Source organism: Sorex araneus, chromosome 1, assembly GCF_027595985.1.
Source record: "Sorex araneus isolate mSorAra2 chromosome 1, mSorAra2.pri, whole genome shotgun sequence".
Classification (NCBI taxonomy): domain Eukaryota; kingdom Metazoa; phylum Chordata; class Mammalia; order Eulipotyphla; family Soricidae; genus Sorex; species Sorex araneus.
In genome coordinates, this window is record NC_073302.1 from 379649391 (window position 1) to 379666251 (window position 16861).

General features: G+C 32.7%; 1 protein-coding gene across 6 annotated transcripts in view; it reads right to left on the reverse strand.

Annotated features, from left to right (window-relative positions):
- Positions 1-16861, reverse strand: part of PHF14 (PHD finger protein 14) — a 189608-nt gene that overhangs the window by 67401 nt on the left and 105346 nt on the right. The window contains exon 17 of one of the 6 annotated variants that reach the window (XM_004602215.2): positions 3173-8090. The exons of the other annotated variants lie outside the window; for them this stretch is intronic. Within the exon in view, the coding sequence (XP_004602272.2) occupies positions 8078-8090 (13 nt within the window). The 3' untranslated portion in view covers positions 3173-8077. Of the gene's footprint in view, positions 1-3172; positions 8091-16861 lie in introns of those variants that run through there. 6 annotated transcript variants of the gene reach the window in all.

Genomic DNA, 16861 nt, shown 5'->3' on the forward strand with positions numbered 1-16861 from the left:
CCCTCAAAAACAAAACAATAAGTCTACTAATAACTCTAGCTATATTATAAAAACTACTCAAAAGTAGCTAAAATGTTCAAAAAAGTTTACTAGTAACTCTAGCTATATTATAAAAACTACCCAAAAGTAGCTAAAATGTTCAAAATATGAATTATTCTGTCATTTAAAAATAGAACAGAATATATATGGCTAGCTTCAAATATTAAATAGAGACTAAGGGAAAATTTAATCAAGCAGTTTTTTTTTTCTGGTGTTGGGGATCAAACTCAGGGCCTCAAGCATACAAACTCTAGCATTTAGCCACATTCAGAGCTAAATCCACTCAATTTTTTTTTCTCATTGTAAGTTATTTACCTTCCAGTACTTAAGAATTCAATTGCATTAGACATACCAGAATATAAACATTTTCAAGTTTATGATGATTGAGATAACTAGGATGATGAAAGCATAGTCTTTAAAGCAGGAAAACTAATAGTTCAGTCATTTCTCAGGAAATTTAAAAAGAATCACATTCTTTGCTTGATAAAGAAAATATAAACAGAATTTACTCTAGCTATTTTATGTCAGGGTCATCAGTATTAATAGCATGAGTTCTACATATTTAACGGCACATGTGTCTTTGTATTTTGTGTGAGTACCATTAGTCTATTGTTAAGTTTGATTTCTTTTATTCAACCTTTATAGGTTTTCAAGGTTCATTGCTTAAAAACTAGCAAGCACTAGTAGCTTACATTGTCAGTATATCTGTCTTAGAAGCATTTCCTCCAGATATTTGCTATGGATTCAGTAGCCAGATCACCAAATTTAGTAAGAATGTGAAAATTTATAGTAAAAAGATATAAAAATGTGAATTTCTACTTAGTACATAGATTTAATTCTGGTATAACTATAATTTATTTGGCTAACTAAAAGTTTGTATATCTAACCAATTATTCAGGCAATGTATCTAATTTAGATTTTCAGTGTTTTGGCCTCTTGCTAAATGACGAGTTAAGAATAGTATTATTACCACACACTTTATAATTGCTGTGAACTTAAAAATTATTTCATATGTAACTAAATCAAACACTACCATAGTTGATGTAAAGGCAAATCACACTTATTGTCACTTTCACCTATGTAGTCAATTCTTCAGCTACATAAGTACTCTGTCAACTTCGTATACAAGGTAATACACATTCATATACACAAGTATATGAAATTTGTATGCATACAAATTCAAGAAATAGCTAGAAAACTATGAATTCTCAGCTAATTGGGGAGAACAATTTTGATCTACTAATATCATAGAATTCAATTTGTAGCAGATTTCAATTGACTGTAAAATCAAGTTATTTTTCATTACAAGAATGAATGCAGAAGAGAAAAATGGCTTATGTACTAGATTTGTTAAAAGGAAATGTCAAAATATATGCTATTTGTAGAGGATGAAATCCTTACTGATTCATCAATGATGCCACTTAGAATGACTGGATATGGAAGGTCAATGTATTTGTAATGGTTTCAAAGGGAAGACAGAATTTACTTGTCAGAATTAAGGGGAAATAAGGAAATTCTCTAGAGTTATAGTCTACTCATCAATAAATAAAAACTGCAATTCCAAAACAAAGTAACAAAAAGAGCATATATACCCTATGGTACTTCCAAAATCCAGGAGAAGAAACACAAAAAGAAATAATGCAAACTTGAAATTGTTAATAAACAAGCAAGTACGTACTTTTTCTATAGAAGTCTAACATTAACCCTATGTGGAAAATATTGGTTGTTTTCACATTATAACTGAAGACATATGTAACTTTATGTGAAGGTAACAAAAAACATCTGAAAAGATAAAAGTGACCTTGAGTAGAATTTGTAATAAATATTACCTAGCCAGAGATACTATTAAGAATTCTAGAAATCAAATACAGATGGCTAAGACAGTGAATTATTAATTATACACACATACACACATGTGCACACACGCGCACGCACGCACACACACACACAGTACACTTGAGCAAATTTTCTTGCCAATACGGTTTGTCTACATTACAAATTTAGGTTATTTCAAAAACTCCAATGTTAGAGTAATCATAAGGTCTGTTATCGTTTTGTCATCTAAAAGATGAAAGAGTTGAACATTTAAAAAGATTATTTATGGATTATCTCCACTTCTTATGAACTTTAAAACACATAAGTGCAGCAAATAATATAGTACATATTTATCAAAATAGTAAATAAAATGTCTTAAAAATCTTTTGCAAAAGCAACCAATTCATAAAAGCATGATTATTAACATAGTACACTTTACTCAATAACACTAATGTCTATATAATAAAAACAGACTTTAGACTAATAGAGCATTATTAGATAGGAAGGTATTACCTTAAAATTCTAATACATAAAACTAACTTATAAACATTATGAACTTTTAAAAATAAAGTTCAAACTGATTCTTAAAAACACATTCTTTAGACACCTAATATTGTATGCATTATTATAGGCTATTCTAAAATTATCATTTTATATGAGATAAAATGAATTTCATTTATAAGAGGAAATCTGATTATGTTAATTATATTCTTACTAAATGCAATTTTCTAGACTTCAGATTCTTAATGAATACAGATACAAATAATAAGCTGTGTTTGTATGTGGTATCGTTCACATATAGACTGAGCAAAACCAGTCACCAATAAACAAACTTCTGTATGTATTTACTTTCTTAGCATATGGTTATGTATAGCACCCAACACACAGAAGAGGAAGACATTGATTTATGCTCATATGTACTATGAGCCATACAATATTCATGTGTTTACTTCACTAAAATTGAGCAAGCAAATAAGAATAACAGATTCATTTCATCCTGTACCCAAGAAATCAGGGTACAAGATGGTGTGGCAAAGGGTCTGACTCCCTTAATTTCCGATCGCAATTTTACCAAGACTGCCCTAAATAATTACTTTTTAAAACTAACTCAAACAAACAGATATCGTATGCAAATAATTTAAAGTCAGATGAAATGTTAATAAGAGAAATTCCTAATATAAAATTTAAAAAGGAATACATACTATTAATGGATCTATAACTACTGGTATGTTATATTAACTTAATATTTAATATCCTGAGTATATGGATTAAAGCAAATATTTTCATTATTATGTCAACATAAAAATTTTACACACGATCAAAAAACTGATCTTGTTTTATTTTAATTTACTTAAATAAAATATCATTAGTAGCTTAAACATGTGCACAAATATATGAAGCAATAGTGACAGATATTTTTCACTGCAGTAGCCAATTACTTTAATTGCTTTCTCATGTGGAGAAATACAGAACTGCAGCCATAAGTTAAATCGATTTTACAATATTACAGCCTTAGACAAAATTCTGCATTTTAAAGATAGAACAGTAGCATTTAATATCAATAAAGAAATCTTTATTCCTTATGCCAAAAACAGTAACAAGTCTCACAATGGAGGCGTTACTGGTGCCCACTCAAGCAAATCGATGAGCAACAGGGTGACAGTGACAGTGATAGTATTCCTTATATTTTGCGACTTCAGTACAGAACAACCTATATTAACATTTTCTAAACAAAAACATAGAAAATGTCTTTAATATTCTATTTCATGGATATAAGAAAATGCAGAGATTTTGAATTTTTTTTTCATTAATGATACTATAGACTTTTATCATAGGAAATGACAAATCAGTAGTGGTGAGACATACACAAAAAAAAGCGCTAGAGCGATAGTACAGTGGATACAGCACTTGCCGCCTTTATGTGGCTGACCCCGTTACCATGCCCCCAGCACTGGAGCCCTGGGCTCCCAGCAGGAGTGACCCCGGGGTGTAGAGACAAGAGTAAAGCTCTTACCATCACAGGGTATGGTCCAAAAACCAGAAAAATAAAAAGTGCAAAAATCTTCAGATGAAAGTGTGGCCCCAGGCACAATGCAGAATTTACAAACGCACCAGGCCTTTTTTTTTTTACCGGCTGAGATTGCTGAGAGGGAAGGAGAGAGAATGGAAGCAGGAACGGGCAGCTGTGCAGGACAGACTGCCTCAGTGGACGGAGGAGCTACTTTTTATTCCCTTCTGTAAAGGCAGAGAAACATCTGATTCTGTAGGTGGTCTTTCTCTGGAAAGCTCAACTCCTTTCCCTCAATTTGGGTTTCCACTCGTTGTCCATTCTTTTATGGTCTACTATGAAGGTCATGGTGGTGGTCAGGGAAGTGCAGAATTGGGGACAAATCCCTAACTTGAAGATCAGGAGACCTGTGCTAAAGGCTTCTTTGTGTGTTATCAGCACCACAAAAGATAGGGAACTTGGGACCTTTCTGCCAATAGGTTTACTGTCAGCTCCTGTTTTTGTTGGAGAGCTCTTCAGGTCTAAGAGCTCAGTGCCATTTTAGTTGAACAAGGCTTTTGTATGTAGGGGGTTATTTTCTATTCCTATCACAAGTATGAATGAAGAAAATTAATATTAATTGAAAAATCTTTTGATAATTAGCAAAACCCAAATAATAAATAATCATTTAAATTATGGGATCAATTCTCTTACCTACATCAGCAGAAGCCAGATTAAAACACTAATTAAAACAAAAATATCGAAACAAAAAATATGAAGGATTTAATAAAAATACAGAATAAGGTCAAGTATCTCTTCTGGCTATCAGAGAATGTCTCTACATTTCCATACAGAGAACACTTTGACTTTGTTCTTTAATAAACTGATTTCTATCTGCTCATACTCTTGGAAATCTTTCAACAGTACAACCTGCTGTGCTCATCTCAAACAACTTCTGTGTTTCCCTTTTTATAATTAACTAATTCTGCTCTAATCAATAGGAAAGTCCTTGATTTTACAGTGTAAATCAGGTAAGTGAGATAATGGCTGGAATTATTATTTTATTTACAAAACACAGCATGAACATCCAATTTCATTTTCTTATGCACCTGAATTGCCATGAATCTTACCAGCTACCTGCAGCAAATCTCAGTGAGTACTGGGGAAAAGAAACCTACACTACTGTAAAGAAATATTTACAAAGAATGTTCACTTCAGAAATATCTTAGTCACAATTCATAATATCATTTAAATTTACAAAATGCTGACTCAGGAGGAAAACAATTTTATCTTTTATGTAATGCCACTCTAAGTCTGTCTCAATTTTTCAACTGTCAAAAATAAGTGTTCAAACGATATTAAATTTTAATAGTTTAACATGCTATAAAATGTCTTTTCGATTTTTCTGAAACCAGTTTTGGTGAAGGTACATAAAACATCTTCATATTATTAATCAAATAAAACAGTTATTTCATCAAATAAGGAGCACTGAATGTTGAAAAGGGTATTCTAATTAACAGGATGTAAAAACAGGGAAATCAGGATAATCAGTTTGAATGCTCTCATTAAATTTATTAGTCAGCAATTTACTTTTAATAACATTTAAATCAGATAAACATTCAAGAAACACATGAATCCATTGATAAACAAACATCATTTCTAAACTTAAGAATGACAAAAGGTAAAGCTAAATTCTGTTCTAAACATCAAACAGAACTGATTTCAAATCTTTTTTTTAACACAGGAATAAGTGAATTATGGTCAAAAGCTTGTTCCTTGACTCGTTTCTGTATCTAAAATAACACTGTCACTCATAGCATATAAAATTAATCTTAACTGAATTTATAAAAGTAAAAAAATTATATTGCATTTGTTATACATAAAATGTCTAAACACTTATGTAGCTTTACATAGTTTTGAAAATTTTAGGGTCCTTTAAGGAGCATTAAAATGACATCCAATCAATGTCCAGCAAAACAAAATGGTCCTTTTAAACAGATTATATACAAAGCATTTTCAAAGCACTGTCCTCGGCCTGCAGCACTAGTATCACTTAGAATGTGCTGGAAATGCAAAGTTTCAAGCCTCATCCTAGACCCAAGAATCAGAAACTACAGGAACACAGATGAATAGAAGAGTAAAGTGAAGGAGGATAAGGCAATAATCCTGCATTTTAACAAATCCAACCCATTATTCTGATACATAGCAAGTTTTAAAATCACTGCTATATGCTACCACGTCCATTCTTTTCCATTTCACAGACATCATTTTCTTTCTGAATTTGAGTGCTTTCCCTTTCTCTCCTGCACGTCAGCCATCATGTATCTCTAGGGTCATAGCTCTTACATTTCTATGCAAAAGGAACAATTTTTGTGCATATTTTCTTAAGTACACATTAACATCTCCTTTGAACAGCAACTGTACAAACAATGGAAAAGAACTAATTTCCTATCACCATGTAAATTTAGTAACAGGGGATTGTCATGAGAATGTGTTTTATTTACTCTTCAAAATTTACTCCAAAAAACATGTTAAAAAGACCAACCAGCTCATGAATTAATAAGCAGTTTATAATTATGAGGGTCAAGAGTAAGCACCCAATATAGGATAGCATAAACACCACTTCAGTTCACAGGATAATGATAACGTAATTGAGTTAAAATCAAGTTGGGAAATATTTTGAATAATAATAGCACTAAAACTACAAGACTTAATGATTTCTTTTTAAAAATCTAAAATAAAATGGCCAATAGGATTTTCTTACCATATACAAAGCAGCGCCAGATTATAGTACCATTTTCTATTAAAAAAATGCCAATCTGTCATTTGTCTTAAAATCAATCAGAATTTAAAAGTAATGACTACCAACTTTTTCTTAAGCTTATATAGTAATAAATAATGAGTGCTTTGTTAAGGCAAAATAAAATAAGTTGTTTTGCTACAGGTCATTTTTTTCAATACTATAAGATTTTTATACATATTTTATATACATGTTACTTTTAATTAGCATCTTCAATAATGCTTTTCTTACTATAACTAGCATACAGCAACTAATATTTACACTTCCTTCTGATACAACATTGCCTATTCTATTTCTAAAGCTTAAACTATTTTCAATTGCCACTATATCTAAAAATCTGTCCAAAATCACGTTTATAAATCAGAAAATTCCAAGAGATATAATGACAATTTACACTGAACACTGAATATGTGCACTTCGAGTTCAGCAAAAAAGTCTCTTTTAAATCAGTTGAAAATGAAGCGAAGAAATATTGAATATTTTTCTGTTGACTTAAACCTGTACCATTAAAGCTTGAAGAGCAAACTTTAATTCTGTATACCTCTGGAAAGATAGAGATGTTGATGAAGATCTTTGAACTTTCACGTAGTACAACCAACAAGCTTTGTCGCTCCCTCCTTACTTCACAACATCATATTTAAGGTCAAGAAAAATTATGTGAAAATGCGCACAAAGTTTATACAGAATCAATAAGGACTGAATAAATGTTGGTATTACTAAAGAATCTAGAGATCAGCATAGATATACTCTCATTTATGAGCTCAAAATCTAAAGCTGTATAATTTTCATGCTAAATGGTTAGTGCTTTCATACTAGGACTAATGAGTCAAAACCAGAAAGTCATATGCTTCTCAAGTCTTTCAGTTTTGCTAAGTATTAATAGAAATAACATTTACTATAAGAGTCTATAGTTGTTTCCCAATGCAGTATTTCATATATGAATATGTGTAATAAGCTGGATGAAAGAATAGCCCACTAAAGGATTGTATTGTCTTTCTTGTTATTGGTATTGTTCAACAATGAAACTAAGTTGCACATTTCCTTTTAGTCCCAAAGGCTTCCATAACTCTTCAGTAAATCCAGAAACATATGCCAAAGAAGCAAGATGACATCACTTAATGGAACAATATTTTAAGACATTATCTAGTTATTTTCAACAAGGTGCATATCAAATGCTTCTGATTAGTGCAAGAAAATAGAAAAAAATCCACACAGGCAAATTAACTGCCTTCGCAGTCCAGGAAACAAACCAATTACGTTCTATCCAAACCTCACAAGCAAAGGCAACTTTTTGCAGTGATAAGCTTATGAAAAGGACAAGATAGCTGTTCTCCTTTATGTATTCTATTGAGAGTGTAATCCACACTTTTAAAACCACACTTATAAAAGAGGTTTCCAGGATTGCCTCCGAGGATGAGCTGTGGCAGAGTTGGGTCTCATGAAGGGTATCTACACAGTAAAGTGATAAGAAAAGAACATTAACATTTAAAGATCATAGCAGATCTGCACTATGTCTTAAGAAACATACTAACAATACCACAGTGGATTCAAAAAACATGTGATCTTGTTCAAAGAGATAGATATTCTAAACCTAGCTACAAGGATCTTGCATAGGTTCTCACTGGATAAAACAAAATTATTTTATCATTTGACGCCCGGAGTAGGTAGGACGCTTTTCTTGCAAGTGGCCAACCTGGATTCAATCCCTGGCACCCGAAAAGGTTTCCCAAGCCTGCCAAGAATGATCCCTGAGCACAGAGCCAGAAGTATGCCCTAAGCAGCACTGGGTGTGGCCAAAAACAAATCAATAAAATTTTTCACTTGAAACATTGAGTTGCCTCCTTTTGTATTGTTATTATGACTTGTGTCAAAATAAAATTGATGCAAACTTTAAAAAAGAACATTATTTACATTTATATAAGCAAAGGTATACTTGACTCATAAGTGATAAGTGATAGAAGTCTACTTTTTTTTTTAAAAAAAAAAAAAGGTGAGTACTTGAACAAGCAGGCAACTGCTACAAACAAGTATATCTAATCAGGTTATAAAAGTTAGCAGGCTGGTTCTGTGCAACTACTGAATCTTAGGAACAAAAATTACAAAAAACTCATTTCCTATGCCTTCTTTAAAAGACTTTATTAGTAATGTTTGTTTGCAACTGTGAGAAACATGTCCCATTGAGATACATCTCACTGTTCAAAACTGAATGCTGATTAACAAATACACTCACTTGAGCCACATTTTCAAACTCATTCACTTGCATTTATACCTCAAAACTTTTTGTGTGTTTCCTGCATATATTTCCCTTACTGACACTTACTTTCTCTTACTGACACACATTATTTGCTACCTTGTGCCTTTATTTTCAGAGGAGAAATATTTAGGTGCTCAGAGATCTGAAGCACCATTTTTCTGGACTATTGTAAACATAAAACGATTATTTCCTTCAGATAACTGTGTCTTTGAGGTAAAATTGTCAAATATTGCATATCACATAGAAAGTTTATTTCTATCTTATTTACAGAGATGTGTTTAATGCTTCTAAGTTCTAGTGAGAAAAAGAAAGTGAAAAGTGGCACAATCACACAGACAAGTAAAGCAGAACTGAGAAGAGGCATCATGCAAAACTGAATAACTTCCAAAGAAAGGAAATATTTTTGTAAGAAAAAAAAGAATATAAGGTGAAATAGTTTTCAGAGAAATGTACTTAACAACCTAAGAGAAACAGAAAAAATTCAATTCCGTTATTGAGTAACAGGGAAAGAGATATGGAAGAGCTGAATCCCTGTTGCATAGTAGGATGTGCTAACTTTTCTCAGTGTCTCAGGCTCTAAGTGAAGAACTTTAAATACATGCGACCTGTAGGTAAAGTACCACTTGATAAGTATAATGCAAGAGGAAGCAAATATATCCTTTACCATAAAAGTACAATTATCTTTAAATTACAAGTACAAATACTGAAGCCTAGTAGACAACTCAAAGTATATTTGTACTTTAAAGAGAAATTTTAATAAAAATATGTTATCTAGATATTTGCTTTAAAGAACAATAAAATCTGAGCTTAACTTTAAAAAAAAACAACTGAAAAGCTATTGATACGGCTCTTCCACTGAAAAACCTCACTTAATGTTTCAAATGTCTCTCAAAGCCAGAATAAAAAGTGTTAACTTATCTTGGCTGCTATTTTCCTAGGACAAAAGATGGGACTTTTATAGCAGAGATAAGGGATAACTTGTATTTACACACTCAAGATGCTTACTTAAAAGTTAATGTGGAATCTTTATAAATTAAGTATTTTCAAAGTACTTCTCTAACTCATGTACCAGCACTCAGAATTTGAAATAGTAGGAACTGGCTGCCACTCAGACTTTTGCAAATTTGACTTATGCCTTAGTAAAATCAAGTATACTGAGCAGTGCAGTCTGATGGGCAAGTATGCCTGATGAGTGGCAAGAGTGATAGTCATGACTGCCAGGACTCCAACCTTAACTTCACTACTTTCAAGTTGAATTATACATACTAGTGTATTTTCTCTCCCATAAAATAGGAATAAGATCAGTATCTCATGGGGTTACCTTGAGAATTACAGGAGATAAAATATGAAAAGCACTGACACATTGAAAAGCCCAGAATAAGCACTCCATAAATCTCAGCCATTAGTAAGAACAGATTATCAAACATCATAGTAGTATTTATTAGAAGATAAAAAAACATTTACTCTACTTCATAAAATATATATTTTAATACATAATACATTTAATATATAATTGGAACAATTACTACTCTACTTAGTGATGCTTAGTCACTCAACCTCAGTTCTCTAATCTCTAAAGGAGACAAGCACACCTCATAGGACTGCTGGAAAACAGAATGAAAAAATTCATTTAGAGAGTAGAGAAAAAAGTTTACACATAGTTAGGGATTTGATGTTACATTATTATAATTTCCAGTCCATACAAATTTTGAAGAATTATATGGGATTAACTTAAAATGAGATTCTTATGTATGTATATTTTTATATCTAAGCAAGATATATATCCATATCCATATATATCCATATATATCTTGCTTACAAATAATTGAAATTATTAAGGAGAAACCTATCAGTTCACTTGGAGTATAACTACCAATAGTCAGCATTGCCTTAAAGGAAATGGGTTATATCCACATCTCATTGTTCGAAGAAGCTCTTTCCCGATTACTTAGTAGTAATAATAAGCAGACTATTCAATTGTTGGTTGGTAAAACTGCAGACTTCAAGTTCCTTTTCAGGAATTTGGTTTGTTTCAAAATCTCTTCTGAGTTACAAATACAATATATTTTAGAAAAAAATGATGCAGATGCTTTTAGTTTTAAGAGAAAATTACTTCATGGATAACAATTCAAGGCCATTCATCTCACAAGTAATCAAACTATATAGCTTGAGGCCCAGTCTTTCCAAATAATCCAATAAAAGCTTAAATCATTTAATATCTGACAGACATCCCTTCTGTGTAAGTTAACAACATTAACAAACAAAAACATAAGTAAACATTGCAAAATTAAATTGTATTCATTTTGTTTTTAGCCAAAAAAAATGAATATGAGAGATATTTCATTGCCATAACATATACTTCAAATTATGTTTTCTACACTATAATCGTATACCCCAAAAATACCACACTTCACTATGTAATACACAGCATATTCAGGCTTTCTTTTAAAAATAAAAACATTTCTCCCTAATGTATTTATTTCAAAAAGAAAAAAATTAAATTCAAATATTTGCAACAAATAAAAATTACTTATAAAACATAAAACATCACTTAAAGGTTTATTGTCTTAATAAAGAGTTAAATGTAAAAGGATACCAAGCATAAATACATGTGTGAGGCAGGTTGGTCTTTCCATACATACAATAAAGTCATTAAATCAACTTAAAAGAAAAGATATTCCAGAAAAACATTTTCAACCAAATTATTAGAATACTACATAGTAAGAAAAAATTCAATGGTAGATGGACTATCCTCACTATTCAAATAGGAATTTGGGGATATTCAGTACCTCTTCCCCAACTTTTACTAATAGAAAAATACTTTAAAAAAATAACTTCTAGAAAGATGTAAGTGGCAGAGTGTCATGGGGACTTTGATGGTGGGTGTGAGTAGTAAGTTTATATATGAACACCATAAATTTTAGCACTATCTTAAACTAAAATAAATAAAATTTTAAAATAAAATATAAAATAATTTCTAAGAGCTGGAACAATAGTACAGCAGGTAAGGTACTTGCCCTATATATGTAGGTTCGATCTCTGGCACCCCATATGGTCCCCCAATCTCCTGAGGCAAAGCCAAAAGAAAGCCCTGAGTGCGACGGGTGTGGTCCACCTCCCAGTCCCCATCCCAAATAAAAACTTCTAGGTATATTTCTTTCACAAGGCCCAATTCGTTTTGTAATCTCCTCTTTATAATCTGATTTCTTTATGATGTCCAGTACAGCCACGTTTTAGATCTAAAGACATTAACCTAATTCCTTGACCATAACTTTTCATAAAGGTGTAAGACAAAAGGCAACATTCTTAGTGACGGTTAAGTAAATTCCATAAAGCATTAAATTTTAGGGTTTAAAACGTTCTGTGCTCAGACTGGAGAAATACCTCAAAGAGCTGAGTGCATGAGATTATTGTTGTTGTTGTTATTTTTTTAATTTTTTTGTCCTCATCTGACTATGTTTACTCTTGGCTCTGTGCTGAGGGCTCACTTCTGGAGATTTCTTGGGGGACAATATGAAGTACCAGAGAGCTAACCTAGTCACACACATGCCAGGCAAGTGTCTTACCTGCTGTACTATGTCTCTGGCCCCCAGCATCCATGTTTTGTATGCAGGAGACCCAAATATGATTCCCAGTACTGCATGTTCCCTGGCACTGACAGAAATGACCCTCAAACATGGGGCTAGGAATAACTCCTGAGCACCACCTGGTGTGGCCAAAGATATTAACAATAAACCAAAATAAGCTGTTCCATGGTCAAATCCCTCTCTACTACCCTCAATTATTCAATAAATGTCTTCACAGCCTTGAAACAAAGCCATTAAAGAATAAACAAGACACCAGAGTACAGTGGAGAATGAGAAAGCAGGAAAACATATGGTCTTTTCCATTTATAAGCAGTTTACTTTCTAAAATGGTTGGACTTCAGATTTAGGCCATTATATTGGGCAAAAGAAAGATCAACAGAGTTAGAAGAACTAAGATGTATTAGAGCCCCCAATGAAAATGAAATGAAAATGAGGAAAGTTAAGGCATACAGATCTAAGGAGGGCTAATCAGAAGTGAGCACATGGAAAGAAGCCAAAGGAAACCTGGTGTAGAAGACAGTAAAACAGATGCCGAGAAAGGACTCAAGGAAGTCACCAGGTGGGAAAGAGAGGTAATGAAGATGAGGAAATGTTATGACAGAAATTGGTTCCAAATGACTCTGACAGTTTTCGCTTTCACAGAACTGCCACTTTTAAAAATTTTTAATAGTAATAAAATGAGTAATTACAAACAAATATGATACGTGTATGAGATCTATAAGTATAAGGTAAACTTTATATATTCTTAATGTTTTATGTATTTTTATATAAGCAAAAATTAAAAACATATTTACCACTTACCTGCCTTTAAAAAAAACTCATAGGTTTCATTTTTAGAACTGCTTTAGGTTTACAGGTAAAAATAAGTGGGGGCTGAATAGTTACATGAAGAATAATACATATTCCTTCCCCTCCTAAATAGACATGCATGCATGCACACATGCACATACACAAACACATACACACATATGCACACACTCACAAACAGACATAACTCTTTTTAAATGCTTTGTCTTCATTTCTACAACATGGTATCTTTGATAATCAAGAGTAGAGAAAAATGGAAGGGGAAAAAGGCCACATAGACAGAAACAGAGAAGGCAAATATGTAAGATTTGGGGTGGCATATGTCCTAACTGATTCTTACTGAGAGCAAAAATTTTGAACAAGCTATTGAATACAATGCATCAGATAACTGTAAATTTGAGAATGTAAAGAGAAGAGTAACCTTCAGCTGATCAGAGCTAGAATTCACTGCATCTGGAATTAAGTTTTTGGGGCATGGGTATTGGATTATAGATCTTAGCATTTTAAGAAGTAACATTGATCTGTCCTTTCACACCCCCACACCTCCAGAGAGCGTAGGTCCCACCACAATGCTCCATAGAACACCCTATTCCATCAGGTCCTCCTAATTCTCTGTGTTTATTTTTAACCTCTCCTTTGTGCTCCTCTTCACCTATTTATTAATTACATATATGACCCAAACCAGATCCTGTAACTTGTAAAGTCAAATTCTTTTGAGGGCTCTGGATTTTGAGTACATAATTGAAATACTGCTTTTCTTTCCTTTACATCCTTCGCATGGTTTATTTTAGTGAAATGTCCGTTTTGTATAGACAAAGGAAGACAGTTAATGCTATGCTTTTGTAACATGGGAGTTAATTGACTCCGAATAATAGTCAAATTGGGCTTCCGTCATTTTTATTTGACTTAAATCTCAGTTGTCCTTACTTCCTTGCACCCCAAAAGGAAGTTCCCGACGAAGGACTTGGATGGACCCAGAGCAAGCCGGAAGCTACCTTGGCATCAAAAAGGGACAGGCCATGTGCCATAAGAAATATAGTGAGTTAAGAGCACAATCATGGAACAAATCTAGTCATGACCCAAAAAGAAGTAACTGAATCAGGACACTGTTGGGGTTAGAAAGACTAACCCGGCCTGAGGACTGTAGTCTAGGATATATAGTGAAATGTCTCCAGGAAAATCCACCCTTTAAGCTTAATATATTTCATATTGTGTCCATACAAAATGACTAGAAATATTATTAAGAAACGAATTTAAGGTAACTGTTTAAACGGATACTGGATAAAGGAGAAAGTAATACACCCTTAGATGGAATTCCAGCCTTGGGTGAATCTCCTAGTAGGGATCAAGACATGATTTTCTGGGTCATAAAATAAATACCAATGTATTTAAAGGTACTAAAGTCATACAAAATATGTTCTATGACCACGATGAAATTAAACTAGAAATAAAAATCAGAAAGACAAAAGGAAAATGACCCCTAAATAACCCCTCCAACAAAGTCTGAAAATAAAACTTTTTAAAATAATCTATAAAAAAGTAACAAAGAGAAAATAATAAAGAGAAATGCAAAGTTTAGAGCCTTCATTTTCAGAGGTTCCCAAACTTATTGTCTATCAACCTCTTCACAGAAAAAAAAAAATACTCAGCAACCATCCAGGGGCTGCTAATGCCTCCTAGGATCATTCTAGGACAGTCAGGGTGGTGGCACCAACCACTTCAGAAACACTTGGAAAACGTTAGTTTTGTTGGCAGGAAAGTTTTGTACTTTCTGACTATAGTAATGACTGAGTACTTAAAGTATCCAGTTCTGGTCTTGAAGAGACTCATTAGATGCTGCAATTTCTGAGCTGTCTAGAAAGCTACCACCGTCAATTCATTCCTCGGTCACCAGTGAAGTAAAACACCTTTTTACTGGTCTGTCATTTTGTATGCAGAGTTTTATCAGCACAGTTCAAAATTTTATAATTTCAATTTGGCCAAAAGAACTGTCTCCTTCCTAAAAGCCCTAATAATCAGGTTTAGCTAGTAGATAATGGAGCTCTTGGTGTTAAAAGGTACATAACAAAAAGACAGTTCCATCACAAACACTTGCTCATGTAGGTTTAAACCAATGAATCTGTGGGTATCTACCAAAAAAAGGTGGGGAGTGTTTTGAGATATGGTTGCAATAATGTTGACTTCTGCAACTTTGGAACCTAGGCCAGGAGCTGCTATAAATGTATATACAACAGTTATATAATTACTCATTTCTTTCATTATTTTTTTTTTTGCAATTATTTATGTAACCTGCATCAGAAGCAAAGCTGAGAAGCACAATCTAAGAGTTTAAGATATGGAGGGGAGTGGGGGTGGCGGAGCACATATCCAACACAGGTTCAATCTCCAGCAACCCATGTGGTCCCCCAAGCACTGCCACGAGTTAATTCCTGAGTGCAGAGCCAGGAGTGACCCCTGAGCATCACTAGATGTGACCCAAAAATCAAAAAAAATAAATAAATAAATAAATAAATAAATAAATAAATAAATAAATAAACAGAACAAATACAGGGGCTTCTGGAATCCATCACAATCAGCAATGAGAACTTGTTAGAAAGGTAAATTCTTAGATTACACTCCATAACATTCCAAATGCCTCTTGCCTAATAAGTCTTGTAGGAGACTTGAATGTGGGGTCATTATCCACAGCTATAGTGGCATACTTTCAAGAGTAAAGTCAATAAGGAAATAATCTCTAACTTGTTCTCCTCACCCATAAAAGTTGCCTTAACATTTTAGGAATACAGATATAAATTGTAAAGCCTATCATGACAAAATGTTTTCAGAGCTGGATTTTACCTTTAAAACAAAGCATGAAATGTTTAGACAAGGTTCAAGGGACAATCAGATACAATTCAACTAATGCCACTGATGAGAGAAATGCTGAGGAAACTTTTTTTTTTAATTTTATACCCCCCTGTGCAGTGGTTGAACCCAAGGCCACATGAGTGGTATGTGCTCTTCCACTGAACCAAATCCAGTTTTCCTAAACTTTTTTTTTCACTTCCTTTTACCAAAGAACCAGAGAGTATAATAATAATCTTCTATTAACTAACAGTATGCCCCAGTCTGGGACAGAATTTAGTGTCATAATAACCAATTTGAATTAAAGAAAACTGTATTGTTTGGAGATAAATAAATTGAATAATTGTTTAGTTTTCAGACAAAAACATGCAAGGAAAAAACTTTGTAATAACTTTTTTTAAAAAATACACAGGATTTTAAAGAGAAAAATCCAGATTTAAAGTAAATTCATTAAAAATTCTAGTATATCAGGTTACTCATTTGTGTTCTGGTTCTACCAATTGTAGCTCTACTAATTCCTAAAGTTTTAAGATAAAATTGCAATTGATAAAAAAAAAAAATCAATCAGGATGAAGACAATCTAAGACCAAATCTAATTTTTAGAGAACTAGGTAAGTAATAAAAAAGAAAAGGGATGGTTTTCTATATCATATATATTTATATATTTTATTGTTATTATACATGACTAAAACATATATATGTTTTTATTCTTGACTAGTGGCACAAAA